This window comes from Ursus americanus, chromosome 22 (genome assembly GCF_024610735.1).
Source record: "Ursus americanus isolate L20-20 chromosome 22, mUrsAme1.1.p, whole genome shotgun sequence".
NCBI lineage: Eukaryota > Metazoa > Chordata > Mammalia > Carnivora > Ursidae > Ursus > Ursus americanus.
In genome coordinates, this window is record NC_142148.1 from 40046908 (window position 1) to 40069640 (window position 22733).

Sequence of the window (22733 nt, forward strand, 5' to 3'; positions counted from 1 at the left end):
TTTTGTCCCTATTCTACAGTTAGTCTCTTGCAGAGATTAACTGGCCATGCCTGGACAGGACATTGGCACCCCCAGCACTACCCCAACAGCTATGCCTTGGCTGGGGCACGGCCATTTTTGTTTTGTTCAAGAGAGGGACCATACATTCCGGTCATGTTTGTTTCTGGTACTGAGGCCCTGAGACTTCTGTGACTGGGTATCCCCAGGAGAATGTGAGATGCTCCGCACACCTACCCATGAATGCATTTGGTGGCCCTTCCTACACAGAGAACTAGGTATTCTCCAGGCAAACGTTCACAGGCCGTTCCTGGTGCTGATTATAGCACTCAGAATAAGTACAACAAGGAAGCAAAACAATGACATGCTTTCAAAGCTTGGCTTTGATATGTTCAAAGAAAGCTGAACCCTTTGGATTCGGATTTTATATATTCAGAGGTGAAAGCAGAGATTCTGAAAGGTCCCACATGATTTTCTGTATTTGGGTTCTCCAACTTGCCTTTACAAGGCAAGTATCTTCACAATTTTGGCCAGATCTGACATGGCCTGGATTATTATTTGCTTGCAGTTTTTATTTACATCAACTCAGCTTTCGTTCTAATTCTTTTCTTTTTTTGAGTTGTGAAGTTTAATTGACATACAACATTATATTAGTTTCACGTGTATAATGTAATGATTCAGTATTTGTATATATTGTGAAATGATCACCTCATAAGTTTTGTGAATCTGCATCACCACAACACAGGAATGGTTACATTTTTTTTTCTTACAATGAGAACTTTTAAGGTTTACTCTCTTAGCAACTTTCAAATAGACAGCATTATTAACTATAATCACGATCTGTACAGGACATCCCCAGGACGTATTTTGTAACTTGTGGCCACCTGCACCCATTTCACCTACCCCCCAACCCCTATGCCGCCTCTGGCTATCACCAATCCATTGTCTGTATCTGTGAGCCTGGTTTGTTTTTCGGGTTCCACATAACAGTGAGATCACACTGTATCAATTAGGTATCCTCTTTATCCATGTCTTATCTTCTATGCATGAAATCGATTTAATAGTTATATTTTATTAACACACTTATCTGTTACAGTAAAATATATCTTGGGGCACCTGGGTGGCTCAGTCCATTAAGCGGCCAATTCTTGGTTTGGGTTCAGGTCATGATCAGGGTCATGAGATCAAGCCCCGTGACGGGCTCCGCACTCAGCGGGGAATCTGCTTGAGATTCTCTCCATCTCTGTCTGCCCCTCCCCGCATGCTCTTTTATTTCTCTCTCAAATTTCAATTAATAAAAAAATAAATAAAATATACCTATCCATCAACAAAAATCATTGCATGTGAATTCTCTGCTTAGGAGAATTCAAATTCTAAGCTGGTAAAAGCCAGTCTTCATCCTCTAATTAAAAATATGGGATTAATACATATACCTTCAGAAATTACTTTGATATATGTATATATGCCAAAATATAATATGTATGTCAAAAGGGAACTCTACACACACACACACAGACAATTTCAAATGACTGAGAAAAGAAACTGAGCAGGAATTAGGCATTAAGTCAGGCCAGTAAGAAGTACCGGCTCATGGACATGGCATAACATTTGAAGAAGAAACCTTCGCACAATATGGCCTGTAAAGTTCAAAACACAACCACCACCCAGACATCATGTACTCTCAACAGGAACCTCGAATATATAAATTAATGCCTAGATTTAAAAAATAAAAAGGAAAACAGTACATACAAATAAGAATCTGAAAGCTTGATTAATTATAAGACTCATCTGCATTGTTTCTCCTGGAAGACTGAAAAAACATGCGATGTTCAGAAAGACTAAAGGGAGCGATGGATCCCAAGGGCTCAGAGCATGGTTGGGGGCAGGGGTTGGGGGGTGGGGTGGGGAGGTGGGGAGGGCTGACTTCAGGCTCCCTCCACTCTCTGTCCCCACAGCAGCTCCACGCTGGTCCCCCTTCTGCAGTGCCCTTCTTCATAAACATCTGCTGAACAATCGTCTCTGCTGAGAAGAAATTTGGAAACCACTGGTGTGATCCAATTTCCCCATTCTACCCATGAGAAGACTGAGGTTCGGAGAAGGTAAAGACCCAGGGTCACTCAACAAAGTCAGCAGAATCAGAGCCCGAAGATCTCAGCGTCCAGATTCCCAGTCTGAGGTTCACCACCAAGAACACCCTCATGCAGCTATATCCTGGTGACCCTAGTGGATGTCATTACATCAATAACCTTGCCTATGCTTGAAAATGAAGAAGTGTGACTCATCATTAATTTCGTGAGGAGTGGAGAGCGTCCAGCAATATTTAATGAAGTGTTATGAGTCAATGGAACTAAATTAGGAATAAGATGAAGTCATTATTTCAGAAAGTATGATGTAAGGAAGCAGGCACATCTCTTCCTGAAAAGTTGTATAAATCCAATAATGCCTAAAATGGATCAGGAAAGCTTCCTAATAATAATAGAAATACTGATAAAAACAGCACTAGTAATAAAAGCAATAGGTAGAACTTATTATTATATACCAGATACTAGACTCAGCACTTTATGTGAGCTGATATCCTTGTAACATAAACATTATTAATCCCATTTTTATAGATAAGAAAATCGAGCTTAAGCCCAGGGATAGGGTGACTGACTGTCCTGGTTCGCCTGGCACCAAATGGTTTCCCAGGGTGTGGAACTTCCAATGCCAAGAGCAAAAACTCCTGGATAACCTGGAAGGGTTGGTCACCCGACCTGCCGGGCTGGTAAGTGACAAGAACCTTTTTCCATGTCTGCCTGACTCCCAACCACCACCACCACCACCACCACCTTCTATGGGATAATGTCTCTCCATGTGCTACAGTCTAGACTTGCACAGACCGGTTTAAAGGAGGGCATGACCAATATGTTACAAAACAAGATGTTCACATGTAGCTTTATCTCCTTTTATAAAAAAAAGACAGAGAAAGCCCTGGGAGCCTGGAGCCTCCATTCCTCCAGAAGAGTAAAGAAGGGGCACTTACCTTGACCTCAAACTCGAAGTGTTCGTCCTTCCCTTGCCCGCACAGCACATAGCGTGGAATACTAATTTTAATTGGGTCCTTCAGGTCGTCTGGATTTGCTCCCAAAGAGCGAGAAACCATCCGCTATCAAAGGCACATCAGATAGGGAGAACAAAGAGAAACCAAGATCACTCCTCGGCAAATACCCTCCTTGGGCAGGCGGGAGAAAATGTGTTTCAAGCAGAGAAGAGAGCATCAAACCAGTGGAGTTTATTTAGAAAAATGATGGCTTCCTTTGAAAGAGAAATGCTAAGTCTCTCTCATCACAAAAGACCATTTCTTTAGGTATACTATTCCAAGAAATTAGGGCAAAAGCACTTCAAAATGTTGTTTGGCTTTGAAGTTCCTTCCAATTTATAAGAACAAGTGAAAAAAGAGACAGATTACATATCTCGACTTTTAAAAAAATCAGTGTAAACCAGACTCCTTTCTGAAAAGTCTTGATCATCTGACAAACTTCTCTTTTCTTCACAGACTATCAGATTGCTGTACATAGAGCTCCAAAAGCTGGAGATTTTATTCAAATTTACTTCATTTTTAACTTCGAGGCATCTTTATAAGCCAGTGTAGTACAGAAAGCTCTTTAAACCACAATTAAAATAAATACCAAGTATTTTCTTTAGGCCTCATTTGATTAGTAATCAAGCTGGCTCTGACAAATATTTATGGGCTGGATGGTGGGAAGCCAGAGGGGTTTGAGAAGGAAGCATTATGAAAAAAATAAATCCTCAAAATGAGTTCTCTTGAGTATAAATGGGTGAAAATCTCTGAACAATCCTTATCATTTGCACTAACCTGGGGCTTTAGACAATACAAGAAAATAAGTTTTTAAAGCCATAGCAGTAATAAAATAATTATCATAATTATAGTTAGCATTTATTGAATACTTACTATATACCAAGAACTGTGCTAAACAGTTTATATGCATCATTTCATTTAATCCTCATGATTCCCCTTGAGGTATTAACTGTTACTGAACCCTGCTTATCAGACGAGGGTCCCCAGGCCGAGTAGAGATAATATGAAAGAGGCAGGTGGTAGAGCCAGGATTCAAACTCAGGCTAACCTAGTGCCCACCTGTGCACCATGATGCCTGCCAGCCAGCCTCCCTCGGCTGCTATACTGCCATCAGGACGTTTTTAAATAATTTGATCCATCTGAGATAGAGTCAGCCAATGAGCATTTCAACATACACAGAATTTAAGAAGCTGAAAACTCCATGATTCCGCGGTAAAACTCATTTATTTGACAAAAAAGCACTGGGCAAAATGTGGTCCTGGCTCCTGAGCCAGGTGTAACGTGGAAGACCCAACCCAGCCGTGTGTGAGCGAAAGCTCGGCTTTCTGGGTGCAGAGGTTCAGAACCTGTCTCGGATTACTGCTTTCGTCTAGCTGACACTGTAAATATTCTGGCATGCTATGCAGTTACCAAAGCCTTTTAGAGCATCTAATTTTTCCCTGCGTGGCCGGTCACCCAAAACAAGAACCATTAATTTTATCGCAACGGCACACCTATTTAGCTGTCCCCAATGTCAAAAACCACAGTGGAAATTCTTTAAAAAAGAGTTTCTCAATATGGGCGCTGCCAGTATGTTTCCAAATTACTGTAAAGGTGGACATTTCCTGAAACATGGAATATGTTTATCTATTCGAAGGGTGAAAGGAAGAGAAATAATTTAGTGGCTTTATTTATTTTCAAAGAGCACACTTGCTGTTAAGAAATGTCTCTGACCATGGCTGAGCCACGAAGTTCTTGCTCTGCTGCCTAAGCCCTGAAATCTTCTATGCCATGCTAAATAACTATATTTTTAAGTAGGAACACAATTTCTTCTTAAGGTCTGCCACAATCACTTGGGAAATCCACTTGCTGCAGTGTGTATGAGTTTGGAGCTTGAAGTTGGCAGCTATGGGAGAACCCCCTCAACAGAGGGGAATGCTGCTCTCGGGAACTGAAGCACCAAGCAACTGATGAAACTAGTTGAGAAATGAAGACCCACACACTCGACCGTAGGAGGAACCTCCCTCTCCCTACCAGTTAGACCCAAAGGCCAATACCACAGCTCATTTGATGAGAAGCTCTCTCTAGCTGAAGAGGCTAGAATGAAGAAAAGGAAGAAGGAAGGAAGGGAATCAAAATCACTAGGAACAGTGTATTATCAAGTGTATTATGGGTTCTTAAAAAGCTGTGGATAATAGCATCAAGCACAAACACTCGGTACTGAAACTCTACCATTATGCGCATCCCTAAAGCAATCACTTGGGATCCCATGGGTATTCACTTCGAAGACTCAGAGAGCAGAAAGAGAAGACCCAGAATCAAATCCTAGCATCAGGATTTGGTCTCAGCCTAACAGTCACCCACCCACCCTCTCTGCACCTCAGTCTCATGTCTATAGAAATGCACATAGTATTTAGCAAATCCCATCTATAGAGCAGGAAGCCAACTGTGAACATGACTGTGTCCTGCCCTGTGGAACCTCTGGTTAGAGACAGACTGACAAGTAAAAACTGGTAATTTCAGCAGGATTAGAAAACTGTAATGGGGGCTTATAGCATCATTACTTACAAGAGCCAGGCTATGGAAGCAGGCCAAGTGTCCAATGATTGATGAATGGGTAAAGAAGATGTGATATATGTATGCAATGGAATATTACTCAGCCATAAAAAGAACAAAATCTTGCCATTTGCATGCAACAACATGGACAGAGCTAGAGAGTATTATGCTAAGTGAAATAAGTCAGTTGGAGAAAGACAAATACCTTATAATTTCACTCCTATGTGGAGTTTAAAAAACAAAACAAATAAGCAAAGGGAAAAAATGAGAGAGGCAGACAGACAAAGCAAAAAACAGATTCCTAATTACAGAGAACAATCTAATGGTTCCCAGAGGGGAGGTGGGTAGGGGGATGGGTGAACTAGGTGATGGGTACTGAGGAACGCCCTTGTCATGATGAGCACAGGGTGATGTACGGAACTGCTGAATTACTACGTTGTACGCCTGAGATGAATATAATGCTGGATGTTAACTAACTGGAATTAAAATGAAAATTTAAATAAAAAAAGAACATTGTGATGGGGGCACTAAGCAAAACTATGAATATACACATGGCTATCTAAATGTCATGACTTTTACTGAGGAAGAGCTGCAGGCAAAACCATCCAGGTATACTATTAACGAAGCAATGCAGACTTAATTTTAACTTTCTAAGTGCCTTTTCTTACAGGCACCCTTCGGATATACAATCAAACATTGGTATCTTTTTTTTTTAAGATTTTATTTATTTATTTGACAGAGAGAGAGAGAGAGAGAGAGACAGCACAAGCAGGGCGAGCAGCAGAGGGAAAGGGAGAGGCAGGCTCCCGGCTGAGCAGGGAGCCCGATGCAGGGCTCGATCCTAGGACCCTGAGATCATGACCCGAGCCAAAGGCAGATGCCTAACTGCCGAGCCATCCAGGCGCCCCAAACATCAGTATCTTTTACTGAGCACCCACCATCTGCCATGCACAAGGCTAGGTCCTGGGAATACAAAATAAAATAACTTCTACAAAGTCTCTGTAATTTCTAAGACCTTTAGTTTTTCTCAACTGCATCAAATTTTGAACAAAGATTTGGTTTTTCCACTCCAGATGGATTACATTCTAAAGTTAGCCAACTTAGCTTTCTCTTTTTATAAGTCAACATTCAAAGTGGGATAAGACTGAAACTGATGGTCTGGTGACTATATAGAGATTTTAAGACTGGAAAGTTCTCTATTTCTAAGAATTTTATAATTGTGAAATCAATCCTTAATGAAAGGAAAGTTCTGAAGCTTGGGCTCACGGATCCTTTAAAAAAAAGAAAACAAACAAACCCCACCTTTGATAATTTACAAATCTGGGTAAATGGGTACATGAATGAAATAGGGACCATTTATCTGGAAGGAACTGGATCTTGTAATGTTTATGTCGCTTACCTAAATCTTATAATGTTTGTGTCATTCACATAAATGTTATGTCACTCACCTAAATCAGGTTGTGATCCCAGCATCCTGGGATTGAGCCTGTGTGCGGTTTCCTGCTCAGCAGGAAGCCTGCTTCTCCCTCTGCCTCTCTCCTCGCTCATGCTCTCTCTTACCCTCCTCTCAATAATAAAATTAAAAAAAAGAGAGAGAGAGAGAGAGAGAGCGCGCACCACTGCCCCAGTCACAGGATCAGACAGTGAAGTTTAACTGCATCCTGTGCTGAGAATTTGGATACTGCTGTCCCCATGATTTCACAGCCTGCTGGGGGCTAGAAATACTGTCAGAGTCCTCCCTACTGCCCATAGGCTCAGTTTACTTCAGTCTCAAAGATTTCAGAGTAACTAAATATTAATGAGTGTAGAGAAATGTACAACTGCAGAAAGATTAACTGAAAACTAAGCTAGAGATCTGAAGACATCTGAGCTTTATCTATGAACAGAGAGACAAATCAAAAGAGGATGTGTTTCCATCAAACCATTAATGCAATGTAATTTTTAGAAACTACTTTTTGAAGTCAACTTCATGAGAAATGTAGAATTCACAGGACACAGTGTGAAAGGTTCCTGACATTCTCCTAAACTATGTTTATGTTGCAGAGGAAGGAGAACTAACATAAATGTCTCCTAAACTTATTTTTCATTTGAAAGTAGTTATATTTTGAATATCTTGAGTTTTATGCTAGACAAGTAAATGTGTGCTGTATCATATTATATTCTATTATTTAAGGGGGCTTTTAAATTTCTGTGGAACTATTTATTTTGGAATCAGTCACAGTTTCTCTACATGTGTCAAAGAAGATGCTTAGACTTGGAAGGGAAGTTGGTCATACATCATATGAGGAGGTAAAGAAATATAAAAGGCCAGATGCACGTCTTACAGCAGATATGGATAAATATGCAGGACATTTCAAGGAACTTTAAATGCCTTGTGGAGTGGTTCTATTTAGAAACGAAAGGTCAAGCAAAAGTACATAATGAGTAACTTGGGTTATATTTCTCTAAATAAGAAATATCATCTTTTAAAATAAGATACAAAAAAATATTTTTCTGGTAGCTTTTAATGAAATAATGTCTTGTGTCAACAAATAGGCTATTTTTCCATTTTGGGTAAACACTATAGTCAGGTCCTTAGCCAAAAAAAGCAGGCAGGACACAGGCTACATTTTAAATATTCAGATTAGAATCTTCTCTTCCTACTCGGGCTGTCTCCTTCAAAAGGGACAAATTAAGGAAATTAATAGGAAGTGGCATTAACATCCACTCGGATCAATGTCGGCACCGCACAGGGCACAGAATGGACCAATTCTACAGGGAGTCATCAACATCTCCCCTAAATACTCTAATTATGTACCAGATGGTGGAATTCAGTGTATGCTCTGACTAGGACAAGGTCAGACCTAAGGACTGCCATCTGATCTCCTAGAGCCAAATATCCAAGGTTTGTTTCTCCAATACAGGCAACCCTGGGTTTTTATCAGCTTTAACACAACTACCAATTCTCCCTTGTCTGTTCCCAGCCTTGCCCATATTTCGATTCCCCTCCTTTTTTCCACCACACAGGCCATACTGATAGTTCTAATTAGAGCTATTATGTTATCAAGGACCTCCTATGCCCCAGCAGTTTGAAAACAGGGGTCTGGGGCAGACGGTGAGGGTCAGTTACATGTTCAGATATGAGCCATGTTATAAGGAGCAGAGAATAAAGGTACCTCGTGTGAGCAAGTGCAAATTATGAATAAAGTCAAGAGTCAAGACATGTTTATACTCATCTCCAGAAGGTGACACCTGCCTCTGCTGTGAGGGGACCTTGTGCTACTGCCACATCATCTCTGAAAGCTGAGTACATAGAGCTGAAGTGGAGTATGCAAAGAGACGTAGCCACACATGCTACACGCATCCCCTGACCACACCTGTCACAACAGCCTGGCACGAAGAAACCACGCTAACGTGATCTCATTTTAAAGTGAGGGGAGGTAAGAATACTTGCGTGAGGGAACAGAAATAAGGGTTTTCAAATAAAGGAGTATTTCTTTAATTTTGATATAGATCTTAAGGGATAAACTAACCAGAAAATAACAAACTGATGGACATAAATATTCGTGGAAATACTTATTAACCCTTAGTAGCCTTAGGGTAAATTCAAAAGGGTTGGCTAACATTTCTAATGCAAGATTCTTACCAGAATACATTTTTTCATCCATATAGATCTGAGAGGATCAACACTGTTTCAAAGTTGGAAAGACTGGGAATCTGATGAATGTTTCAACTTGAAACTATTAAAAATGTTACCATCTTTCCCTAGATCCTGAAAGACTGGTCCCTTTAATGGTCATTATCTCTGGATAACTCACCATTAAATGGATGGGATTTTCAAAAGATTAAAGAATGGGTCTGGTATAACTGAATGAGAGCAGAGCAAAAATTGCTAAGTGGCTCTTACACCAAACATAAATATTAACATTTTAGGACACCCAGGAGGGAAAACCAGGTTTTCTTCTTTCTAGTTCTAAAATGTCACTGATTACCCATGAAAGAATTCCTCATCTTCACTCACTGATTTTTGCAGAGCCCTAATTTTGGTTCAGTCTGTGCTCAATTCTAAGGCCCAGGAGAAATTGAAGTTGGAAGGAGAGGGACGATTCTATCAGGTGTCCGTAGAGCATATTATTTAAGCTTCAGTTAGAGGAGCAATGTTGAGCATACATGGTTTATCTGCGCCATATTCATGCTAGGACTGTATCCAAGCTTTTCTACTGTAGGAGCTAAAAATGCAAAGAGCAAAAAGGAGACATAGGTTCATACAAGAGAACAATGGAATTCCAAAGAAACTCGCATGGGAATTTTTTTGGGGGGGGAGGAACAACTCATAAAAAAAGAAATAATCTGTAATGTCTAGAAATTCCAATAAAAGAACTCACAAGTCAGAAAAGAATCAACTTCATAATTCTTCTAAATACTCATCCCTAGCGTAGGCATTCCTATGAGAAAAATAAATCAATAGAAAAATTAACCCAGACAATGTCAAGAATAACTGTTAAGCAGGGAGTGACTTTGGCCTTGTGGAAAGAATATATGTTCTGGAGTAAGAAGGTCTGGGTTTGATTCCAATTTTTAATCAAGTGATCCTTTCTGAGTTAAATTCCTGAATACGAAGTGGACAGTGATGACAATTCCTCCATCCCAGGAGGATCACGGTGGGGCTCAGAAGGAGCAGTACATGGGAAAGAACGTGGTACACTGTAAACCACAATATAAAGGGTGGTTGGGATTGTAATCCACTGCATCTCCAGCGACCAAAGATTTCAACCAGATATTAAAAGGCAGGAGGAGTGATTTACAATAGATGCTCTTTCCTTCTTACTAACTGAATCATTCAGTTCCACTCCTTATAAGGGAGGCTTTATAAAATTACAAGGGTGCAACCCTAACAAGAGATTGGATGGTGGTGGTTTGGAGACAACGTTGTGTAAGAAACAGCAGAGGAACTAAAGGGTGTTGGAGGTAAAAAAGGAAAATCGGAGGAGGTAGAGAGATAATGGTCTTCTTTGAAGGACGGCTGGGTTATAACACCGACTGTGGAAAAGACACATTCTATTCTGTTACAGAAGAATGTGACGGATGGATGGACCCTGCAGATGGAGATCACAGTAATGAGGATTACAGGAAGAATGCTCTAGCAATGAGAGCAGTCCCCAGTGAAGAACTGCTCTGAGGTAGACTGTGATCAGCATGGAGATGTCAAGAAAAGACTGAACCAGAAAGCCAGCTGAACTAAGTAACTTAAAAGGTCCTATGACCTATGTTCTTCCCAGTACCTGAATACTTCCCTTAGGGAGAAGTCCTATACGTTTTATCCAAATTTTACTTTAAATAAGAGCCTTAGACATAAAATATCCATGGTGGACTAAATTATTGGTCCCTATTTTTCTATTCCTTACATCAGCTGCATATACCCAGTGTTGCCATGGGTTCTTGGTGGACGGAGTGTTCTTTGCCCTTTGACTTGGGACTTAGTTGCATGACTTGTGTTGACCAATGGGAAGCTGGCAGCCATGATGCATCCACATCTTCTGTGCTTCTGTCATCATTATGGTGGCCAGTGACCCTCCAGCACAGACCTCAAATGAGACATCTTGAGCCGACAAACCCTATCTGAACTGCAGATGATCTAGAGTCGAGGGTAAAGCCACCTCAACCTACTTACAAACCATCAGTAAGAAGTGAAAGCTTTTTTTTATGTCACTAAAATTGGGAGGGGGCTGGTCACCTGGCAAGAGCTGACTGATATAATATCTATCACAAAAGATATCTTAAATAATGCAGCTGAATTGTCTAAGAGACATACTGGAGGCTGTGTAACTAAATTAACAAAATAACCTCCTAGAGACTGGTCTAACCAGTAAGACTGCTTGACCTTCAAAGAAGCATTAATAAAAGTGCTCTAATCTATTTATCACTCAAAACTTGAAATCATTTAGGAAAAAGAATGTAAATAAAAATTACCGTAATTACTACTGCTGGGAGGCATTAAGTATTCTCTACAAAGGATGCACTTACAATTTTTTTGAGTAATGAGAAAGGGAAGACAAACGGTTTTGAAATGTTTTTCAACAAAGACTAAATAAATTCACCCTGCCAACCACAAGTCTGTAAAACAGGCAGCTGTGAGCAAAATGGATTTTAATCAAATTCAGATGAAATCACTGTTTCAAAGTACTCAAAGAGGTATTGTGTAGAATGCGTTAACAAGTTCCACAACGTAAATGTTTATGCCCCTACAACAACAATGGAAATGCCACATAACAAAGTATATATGAACCTTTTTTTTTTTGGTCTGATGCAGGAACTCATTATAACTGAGAAGATCCCACATTAGGCTGGATATGGAGATGCTCATACCTGCTCCCTACGGAGGGCTCAGAACTCCTAAAGAATGAGCCAGTGGAGACGGAGGGAGGCCACCAGGATTGAAGCCACAGTGCGTAATGGCACAAATACTACTCCACCGGCTTCTGCAGGGACAACCTAAGGTATGGCAACCTTAGTACTTACTTCATGGATGGTAAATCAGATTCTCATATCAGGGACCATATTTGATCTCGAAGTAAAACGTATGCTTAGGTGAGAGAAGAGACATGTAAAATTTGAATTGCCGGAGGCTGCTTCTCTTATGTGGTGAGATCTGAATGTAATCCTCACTGTGGCCTGCCTGGATCATAAAGCAGACCGAAGTTATAATGAATAATACGACGTTAATGCAATGCTCATATTTGCTGCATGCTCCATCCGTGAACAATATTAAAGACCGTAACTCATAACCTAATAGAATTATGTTTTTTTTTAACCTATGAAGACAAGCAAGTCTAAATTTTTCACTTTGTTAAAATCTTTGTACTGTTTATGTACTGTTTCCCTTCCAACTATAACATCCCTCTGCTGGCATCTTAAATTTCACTCCCTCTGCGCTTCATGATCATTAATTCTGTTCTTCTGCTCAAGGATATTTGAGAAAATACTCAACAGGGCAATTTTTAAGAAAGTATTTGCTGAAAAAAAGCAAAAAAAAAAATTGAAATTAGGTGAAAATTATTGATAAGATATTCGAAGACTATTATGGTTCATTTGAGAAATTTCTTCCACAATAGAAGATCCTTCAGCCAAGAATGTGACAAGCTAACTAATTTTAACGATGTTCTCATAGAGACTCAAAACCCTTCATGTATAAGGCAAAAGGATATGCGTGTGTGTGTGTGAGTGTGTGTGTGTGTGTGTGTGTGTGTGTGTGTGTGTGTGTGTGTTTGTGTGTACTGGGGGGGGGTGGAAGTGACAAAAACAGGCTCCACCTAAAAACATCTGAATTCTATTGCTTCAAAAAGACAAAAAGCCTCCACTTGGTTACTGCAGACAAGGCGGCAGCCACCAGTGTGTGTACCCTAATGTGCTCTCCAGTTTCCTGAACTTTCCTGCTCGCTGCCCCAGACCTGGGTAGAGGAAAATTAATGATGAGACAAAGAACACATTAAGTAGCTTGTTAACTCTCATGGGGAAAGAGGGAAGGTCTGTACTTCCTGGCCAAAGGGAGATGGTGAGCTTCAGGATGGGCTAAGCTTTGACACTGCCCCTCTCGTCGATGAGAAGAAATAAAGAGGGGGGCTACAACATTTCTGCTGCACATTATCCAAAGGTCTGCCCAGAAGAAAGAATGACCCCTCCATGCCAGGGTCAAAATAAACAGCTTCATGGAATCGCTTTGTTCAACTGCCTGTGACATTCGCCAAGTAGCTACCATGAGCTTGGCATGATCCTGGCTAGAAGTGGGAGAGGGAGGGGGCGCCTGGGTGGCAAAGTGGTTAAGCATCTGCCTTCGGCTCAGGGCGTGATCCCGGCGTTATGGGATCGAGCCCCACATCAGGCTCCTCTGCTATGAGCCTGCTTCTTCCTCTCCCACTCCCCCTGCTTGTGTTCCCTCTCTCGCTGGCTGTCTCTATCTCTGTCAAATAAATAAATAAAATCTTTAAAAAAAAAAAAAAAGAAGTGGGAGAGGGAGGACTGAGCAGCGAGGAATACACCTCCCTCCTTCTAAGACTCTGGAGTTTAGTAGAACATACATACCCACGAAACAGGAGAACACTGGCTGAGCAACCCAGGATCCGATGTAATAACTAATAAATGTACGACACGTAACCTGATTCCTCATAGGAATGTTGAACAGAGGTGGATAAAAAAGAAAGGGTCACTCAGAGGAGCGAAAGATTCTGTAGGGCCCAGTTTCAAGCCTCTCACAGAGAGGAGGGCAGCTGAGTACCAGCTAGTACTTTGTGAGGAGAGATGCACCTGAGGCCGCTATGGGCGTGACGCATCTCTGAAGGGAGGCCAGCAGAACACCTCAGTCAGAGGTTGTGAGTGATGACGGATTGGACGGGAGGCAGGGAGGGAGACCAGCCAGGGGAAGGTGCTGAAGGCCGTCTGAGGTGACCCTACAGCTGATAAGATCGCTTGAAGGAGCTGTTAGAAAAAGACTTGAAGACGAAGAGCCTTTCTAGGACAGAAATAACAGAAACTCAGAGAAAGAACTGGCATGTGGGGGGCATGTGGCATAGGGGGAAGGGTAGTCAAAACTAAACCAACAAGTAAGGAGCTGAAATAACATAGATTGGAAAGCAACAGTCAAAAAGTCTGAGAGGAAGAAGGAAAAGGCAATTAACGGAGGAAGAAGCCACCGCAGGGCATGTGGTGCTGTCTCCATTCCATGTATAAGAGTGAGGGGAGGGCGTTTTAAAGCCCTCGGTCCTTCCAGGAAGCCTGATGCATTACTAATGTGCTCTGCTACAGAGCTGTCCTAATCACGGCAAAAACGGACGATGTCAGTGAAGGTCACTGCCAACCGGGCACTTTTTCAAGCAGCACAAATTAGCCTGCCGGAATCCAGCAGACACAGACAGATTCCAAGCCACCATACTACAAGTCGACATGAAGCCAAAAACAATCAGAAATGCTTTAATCACCTCACAAATAATGAGGCAGACCCAAATTTACAAGGCTGAGGTTCAAGAAAATGACGCAGGGTGGTGATAAAGATATTTTATCAGGGTTCTGCTATCCCTTATTTTTCTTTTATCGTAGATATTTAGAATATTTACATTTTCAATTTTAGAGGTCTGCATTTTTCCAATTTTGAATCAATTAGCTACACAGAGATACTCTTAGTCCTTGACTCTTCTCATATTGTTCGTTTTGTTAAAAATCTCAAAAAAACATGCAGGATATTTTTACAAGTTCCCTCCCTCGAGCCTTGTCAAGTGTGAGATGAGCCACAGAGCCTCATCCTGAGAGCTGAGGGTCAGTTTCCAGACCTCGGGTGCCGGGTTCTGACCGCCCTGAAGACCCAGCATGCCAGCCAACAACTGGACGTTCCGGGCTTCTTCGAAGGGTTTGGCTGGGCTACTTCTTGAATCTACTGGGAGTTGGAGTTTATCGAGGAAGACAAGTTCGATGGTTGACAACGTTTTCTTCTCTGAAATAACACCACACCTGAATTCGCTCAAAGCACGGCATCTGATCACATCAAATTGTGCTCCTGGGGGAGGTGTGTTTAGAGACTGGGTGTGGGGGTAGAACACTCGATCTTCCCTCAGAAGGGCAATGTGGGTGTTCAGAAGGACCAACGACTGGCACTCGTCTTGGCCGGGGTCACCCTCGACTCTGACAGTCGTGTAGAGCAGTATCTGAACCTCTGCCAGAGAGGGGATGTCGACTTTCATGTTTCCATGAAGAAAGTAAATCATGTCAACCAAGGTATTCTGGAATCTGGATGACAACCGAACTCCGTTTGACAAAACTAAATTGGGGATTTCTGCTTTCCAATCCAGAGAAAGCTGAACCAGGTCTTGTTGGAACAAAGGATGGTGAGTGCAGGCAGCGACCTCAGACTCAGGCATCAGGACACTCAGGAGGTCGCGGCATATCTGCTGACAGAGGGCTTTGTTGTAACTAAATATGGTGAGCAGGAGACTCTCTGCAGAGCCCAGGAATCTAATGCTTTGTCCCCCGAAGCCAATCTGAATCTCTTCTAGTCCAGAGAGAGGCAGAGCATGAAAAACGGCCACTGAGCCTGATGGGTTATCTGGCAGAACCAAAGCACATAGCATGGAATGAAGCAGGAGCAAACATGCGGGCTGAGGGTCAGGTTCCGCGCAGTTGGCAACAGCAAGCCAGTAAACACCCCGGACTTCCCTCACGTCGCCCAAAAGTTCTGGTAGGGAACAAGACACGTGCTCAAGAAAGTCTTCTAAAGGATGCTCTTGAAGTTTCAGCATCCGGGCTGGGAACCGCACAAGGGTCTGCTTAAATGCACAGCTCCTTTCAGCATCTTCATATTCTAGGCGGCAGACTGAGCTTGGGGAGGAGCCTGGGGATCCCACAGCCACAGAGGCATCAGGAAGGCCTGGTGCTTTGAAAGGCGTCGTGCTCTCTGCTGGCTTAGCGGCCCGTGCCTCCTCACTGTGGCTGCTGCCAACCGGAGCCTCACCGGGGAAAGACGCCCCCTGTGACTTCAGGCATGCACCCGGGGGGAAGTGTTTCAGAAATGGCCGTCTTCTCATCAATGCTGTCACATGGGAGGTGAGCCCACGGGGGTCACACAGGCTCCCCACATGCCTGACGTGGCGGATCACCTCTGTCCCAGACTGTAGCAGGTGACTGCTGGTATCTTTATAAAGGTCTGAGAGCCTGTGGTAAAAATAGCCCAACCCACTGGCTCCTTCTGTCCTGCTATTTATCGGGGACTGTGGAGAGCTAACCTTCTTAGCTGCTAATTCTCTCTCAACTTGCTGCTCACCACAAAATGTCGAGGCTGGTGCCCTCTGAGGAACACTGTGGGAGGCACTCCCCTCACTAGAAATGCTTTCAGGGAGGACAAAGCAGAGGAACTTGCTTTGCCTGGTCTGCTTGCCTTCATTATTTATAGACTCTTCTTGGGACCAGTCTTGCAGCAAAGTCCAGCTGGACGCGATTCCCAAGCTGTGTTCATCTTTATGAGTCATCAGCTCACTGAGATCTCCTGACCTACACTGAACACGTTTTGTGTCGCCAGGGTTGCTTTCATTAAGAGAAGCGATTTCAGGTAGATTGAAACATTCTGGTTGGAAACAGCCTGTATGCTCAGGATGATGGTGTCTGCACTCACTGTTCTGCGATGCCTTGTGTACGGAGGGCTGACGACTTCGCTGGTGGGCTCTCTCTTGCGATCCTGAGGACGGAGCCACAGAGCCCGAGATGCTCCGTGTCTTGGGATGGCCCTGATGGTTGTTCTGATCCACCTCCCTCCCCTCTTCTCTGCTGCAGGTGTCAGTGATGTCTCTGGGCAGCAGCAGGCCAAGACACCTTTTCTGTTCGAGATGTCAAAAACAGTTGAAATGGGGATGTGGCAGCGCCTTTTGCCAATCTTTTGCACAGGAAGATTCTTGGAGTCATTGGTTTCATTGTATAGATCAATGCAGAGGTTAAATCGAAAGCCGAAGCCATTCATATTGATTGATACATGATTTAAGAACAGATGATCTGATTCACACAGAGAACATCAATTTCCACATTACTTATCTGACAAACTGCTGAGTATCTGAGAGAAATACGTTGCATGGGATTGACCCACAGTATCCATTTCTTGGTCTAATATTTTAATTGCTCCAAAATAAATCCTAAGATCTTTGATCCAAATTTTCCAAAGGTCAGCTTCAGCTGTGAAAATAAGTCCCTGACAATATGTCCAAAATGTAAAAGGAATCAGGGGGTACTTAATGACAATCAGATGACAAAGCCAAAAGAAATGGACAAGCACTTCAACCTCGGTCCTCTTTCTCTTGCCTCTTGGCTCACTTCACCAGTATTCTTAATTATACCTGCCCTGGTTAGACCGCCGCTGCCACAGCTACAAACAGCACTGTGAAAGGCCTGCTGGGCGCCCGCTACAGGACAGGCACAGTGGACACAGAGAAATGAAGGGCAACGTCCTACTCTTCCCAAGGTTATCTGCTAGGGAGACGGATGTCCAGAGGAAGATAATGTCATTACTGGATGACTGGAAGGGAGGTGTGGCAGTGGCCAATATCAGTTAAGCCTCCTGTGGAACACCCACCCTTTCACCTCTTGGTCTCTGTTCTGGAATGTATGGGCGCCATCTGTGAGACTTTTACCACCTAGTACTTTTGAGGGTTTTTTTTAGTTTTTTTAGTTTTTTTAATTTAGGAGTGTATGGGAAGGACAAGTCCCTCACTGGAGGAAAATACAAGTAAAACCTTACAAATCGTATGCCCAAATAAACCTTGGTTTGACAATCCACCAGAGAAATAAGCGAGTCAACCAAGAGTATGTCCTTTGTACTACTGCGAACTCACAGTCTATAAAATGAGCACGGTTTTTAAAACATCGAGAGGTACTCAGTTTCATTTCCAAACCCCGTATCTGATTCTGATTATATAATTCTGCCTTTTAAATACAGACCAAAGGAAAGGATACTGTTACAAATGAAAAACGGGGCCAGGGGCCTCCACCACAGTCACATGCCATTCAAATAAAGTCCAAGCAGTTTTCAACCTGCAGGATTCCGTTTAATTTTAAGTCCATATAATAGCTTGCCTCCCCTAATAGCCATTAATCTCACTGGGACTTCAAAATTCTAATTATGCAACTAAACATTAAGAAAATTTAATCACACGAGCATGCCATAATTTAAGGCGACCTTATCAATCTGAAAAATCATTACCTACCTCATATTTCAGCTTACGTTGAATGGTGCCATTGTGGAGTTTCTCATTATCCTGATAAGAAAATAAAAAGCCCTCTATATTAAATTATAGCTTGTTCATAGAGGGAAAAGAAACTGATTTGATTAGAAATATTTATGAGAACAAAATTGTAAAGAAGCATACTTGCTCAACAATGACAACCCTTCTATAGAATTTATATTCCCGAAGTAAACACGACTCTATCGATCCATCTACCTGTAAGGGAACCGAAGCATCTAGTCCTACTCTTAAAATTCTAAGAATAATATTAAAAGCAAAATTTACTTAGGCTACTTCTTAGGTTGCAGAATAGGAATGAAATGTTTTTATTTGGATAAAAATCAACATCGGAAATACGTATCTTCTCAAAAGCAAAATCATAGATCTACTCAGGATAATTTATCAAGCAAAATTAAATACTTAAGGAAACTGGTTATATTCTTGGAGAAACGGAAAAACGTTACATGTAGACTCTTTATAAATCAAACAAAGTAAATAAAATGTTTTAGGAGACTTTATATTCACTTAAAAATTTTCCCCAGAAGTACAAAATTTTAAAATAAATAAAGTTTTCTTGAATCAACACTGTTTATAACCTGTTAAACGCCATCCAAGCAATATTGAATTTTTCTAGAATATTTTGCATCTCAATTTTCTCAATAAAGGAGCACATTGTTGCCACCGCCACCACCTTATGGAAAGGTCGTCCTGGAAACGAATGACAGGTGGCTTGGTCCCCCCAGCTCACCTTCACCACGTCTGCAGATACACTGCTATCCTCACCAATCACACGATGTAAGTCCTGAAGTCGTCTTTGGACTTCTTCCTCAATGTAAGCGCTGATCCTGCAGACAACAGAGGTGGGGGCGCTGGTACTTAAAGACTCCTAACCACACAGGGGCATGAGATCCTTTCTTTATGATGCCCTTCAAAACAAGGAACGTTCTCATTCTAAACGCCAAACATAACGACTTGGGACCTGGAATATGTTTCTACGTTCTAAGAGATCTAGTGCCACGCTATCCAGATTTTCCCCAAACAAGAGCATACTTGACAAATAACAGAATCTTGAGGATAAGGGGAGAGTAGGTGATCCCATGCAATCCCTCCTGGATCTCCCTGGTGGAAGCCCTGCAGCAGGGAGGAGGAGAATCCCAGACGCTGGTTTCAGAAGGCTCCAGGGCCTCAGCCCGGACTTTGAGAGCCAGCACTTCACTCACCAAGCCTCGGTTCCCTCACACAGAAAACAGCGACAGTTATTTCTCACATCACAAAGTCATTTAAGAGGACTGAAAGGGGGGAAAAAAAGTGGATACAATCTCTATCAATCTTCACTGTCCCAAAGGAACAATGGCTTGGACTGTTTCTTCTCTGTCTTGTCTCTCCCATTGGTACCTGGCTGGGAGAAACCACATTTTAAAGGCCCCCTCTACCTTCCAAACTCCCTGGCATGGGGCCAGGGTGGAAGCAAGAAACAGCTGACTACTGAGGCAGTTGTCAACTAGACACCTGGTACCCTCGAGAACGTGGGTGAAACTGTAGGAGGTACAAGCATTTACCCAGTGGGACCAGGGAAACCAGAGAATTCCAATTCTAGCTAAAATCCTTCTAGTGGCTCAAGCTGCCCACATGGAAGGCTCACTTAGTCCTAAGCTCTCCCTGCCCTGGTTCTAGAAATGCCGATTAGATGGATTAAAGTGCACTGTTTTGCATGTTTATGTCTGAGCACACTGAAGCAGATTCTGCTTTCATCTGTCTAAACACATGCGCAGTCCTAGAAACATTTCTGTACTACTGACCGTGCCTGGATGCTTTCTGAAATGTTAGGTAAAGAGCTTAATATTTTAGGCAAAAGAGCACAGAAGAAAGGAGAGGGTACTAAAATGCGGTAGTTACCTTTCAGCACTGAAAGGAAAATCAAACACAGCTGACCCAGAGCCAAGGGCGCTTACAAATGAATTACTTCTCTGGACCTTCACTTAAATTTTAAACTAGCCCCACTGAACAGGCAGACTTAGATTTAAGGGGATACAGAGGCTCATAGCACTCTGAATACATTTTGATATCCAAATACATATTGCCTAGTGCCCAGGGCTCATGACTGCCTAATCTGAAATGTCCCCGTGACACAGCTGGAGTTGAGGAAAATAATCCATTTTCTTATAGGCGAAGAATGATTAAGTCAATTTATCTGAAAGCTCTAAGCCACAGAGCAATTTACAATGCCGCTCAAGTTGAAAATCATTTTACTGTAGTAGCATCAGATGTACATGCTACTCGGGATCATTCTGAATACTCTGGTACCGTTTCTCTAACAGACTTCAGCTATTTGTAATTAATGATTCCCATAAATGAACTGTCAGCACAAGGTCCTTCTTGGTACGGTTCAATTAGCTCTTCTTCCTCGCTCCTCTCAGCCTGGCCTGGGTTCACTCCTTTCTGCATGAGGTCGTTTCCTGGTCCTTCTAATTCTACCTGCTCACACAACATGGCACCAGCATTCCTTGGATCTGGCCGGCCAGTCCCCAGGTCTTCGGTTTCCTTCAAATGATACCTCTCCCCACGAGGCCGCAACTGATGGAAACAAAGCATACGCACCTCAAGGACACCTATCACCTGCTGCCTTTGATAGATCTCTCCATACGCAAACTGGACTATCCGAGGTACAATGAGTCTTTACATCACATCCCAAATGCGGGTGCGGCATCAGTTTAATGTCCAGTACCTGGCATCCATCACAGGGACCAGATGAGACTTTTCAGCACTGGATGGCAAGCTGGAAGGAGGCGGCTTCCCCTCCAAGGTCCCACGATGCCCTCTTTGAACACCATCAACCTCACAGATCTTCTGCTTCAACTGCTGGATTTCATGCTCTAATCTATAGAGACGGGAGCTACATTAATTCATTTATTAACAGTATTTCCTGAGCATCTTCACTGAGTGGGACATTGTTCTAGAAACATGGGGAATCTAGACAAAGACTCTTTGAAAAGAGCTTTATCTTCTAGTAGAAAAGGTGCCACATCAGACAAGGTATAAGGTAAAAAGGAGCCACAGGAAGGATTCAGAACGAATGTTGTAGGGGTCCCAAAGTTGGAGAGAGCTTAATTATCAAGGGCAAAGATACTCCCACCATGCTCCGAGCCAATCCTCTGAGGTAGACAGGCAGGATTCTGAGCCCCCTACCACTGCTTCAAAGAAATAGCTGGTCTTTGACTATATATCAGGATCCCCCTAAATACATCAGTTTGACAAAAAAGATCAAAGCTTTAAAGAATTTTTTTTAAAACCACCCATCTAGGAGAATCCACAGGGTCAAGGCAGTTCTAAGCTGAGTCTTCAGAGACCAGTGGGAATTCGGACGTTTGGAGATGAGGGTGAAGGGTTCTCCAGATGCAGAAAGCAGTATGAACAAAGGCCTAAGTCATGAAAACTAGGAACCCACTTTGGCTAAGGCAGAGGGTGTGGAAAAGGGAAATAGGCGAGAGAGCCAGGAAAGCAAGTTATCTTGAGAAATTAAAATAAACCATAAATGGTACAACCAAACATTTATTTCCAATGATAAATGATACATCCAATACGAGGTCGAGCGTGTATAAGGCCACTCTCCTGATGGCCCCAGCATGCTTGAATCCAGAGCCATGAGACCAGAGGGCCAAGCCTGCCAGTAAATTTGGCCCCGGGAACACGAGACCCAGGTAGAGGCTATAGCTCACTCACTGTGTGAACTTGGGCAAATTAATGAAATCCGGGTCTCCAGTTCTTCATACACCCAATGAGAGAATCAACTAGTCTCCCAAATTCCCTCAGTTCCAAACTTCAGAGAGTCTAACTTCAGATGCAAGTGCACCATGATATCGTCCGCTCTCTCGTGTTACCAGCAGCAATCGGACTGCGCTATCCTGAACATGAGAGCCAAGTTCTTAATTCTCAGAAATGTGATTACAAGGTCACCAGGGTCAGCACTCATGGGTTTCACAGAAGGCAATGCCCAGCTTAATTCAGCCCTTCATCTGTCTACTGATGAGCAAGTACTTACAAAGCAGCAACTTGCACAGTATGAAGTATTTTCAAAGGAGGAAGAAAAAAGCATGAAAAATAGATGTGGGGGCCAGTTGGTGGGCAAAGAACCAGGGAACAATATTAATACAAAGTCTTGAAGATGGTAAGGAAAATGAATGTAAGTAAGAAACTGCCAACGTTCAGACCTAAAATGACACGTACTGGGGTTGTCCAAGGACATCCTTCAGCGCAGGGGCAATGGAAAAGACTCTACAGAGCAAAGGGTTTGGTGTGGAGCCCTGAGCCCAAAAGGGATTTATATGGGGGGGCAAGGGAAGCAGGGCATCCCAGGAAACGATCTCAGTACACGTGAAGAGCCAGCCCGCCTGGCC

The 22733-nt window shown here is 42.7% G+C and overlaps 1 protein-coding gene across 7 annotated transcripts in view; it reads right to left on the reverse strand.

Moving 5' to 3' along the window:
- KIF16B (kinesin family member 16B) overlaps window positions 1–22733 on the reverse strand; it is a 305749-nt gene that overhangs the window by 99067 nt on the left and 183949 nt on the right. For 4 of the 7 annotated variants that reach the window (XM_045809379.2, XM_045809362.2, XM_045809353.2 and 1 more), the window contains 4 exons: window positions 21065–21217; window positions 19088–19184; window positions 18322–18372; window positions 3020–3142 (listed from right to left, as the gene is read on the reverse strand). In XM_045809379.2, coding sequence (XP_045665335.2) covers window positions 3020–3142; window positions 18322–18372; window positions 19088–19184; window positions 21065–21217 — 424 coding nt within the window. The other 3 variants (XM_045809337.2, XM_045809331.2, XM_045809387.2) reach the window with 2 other exon arrangements.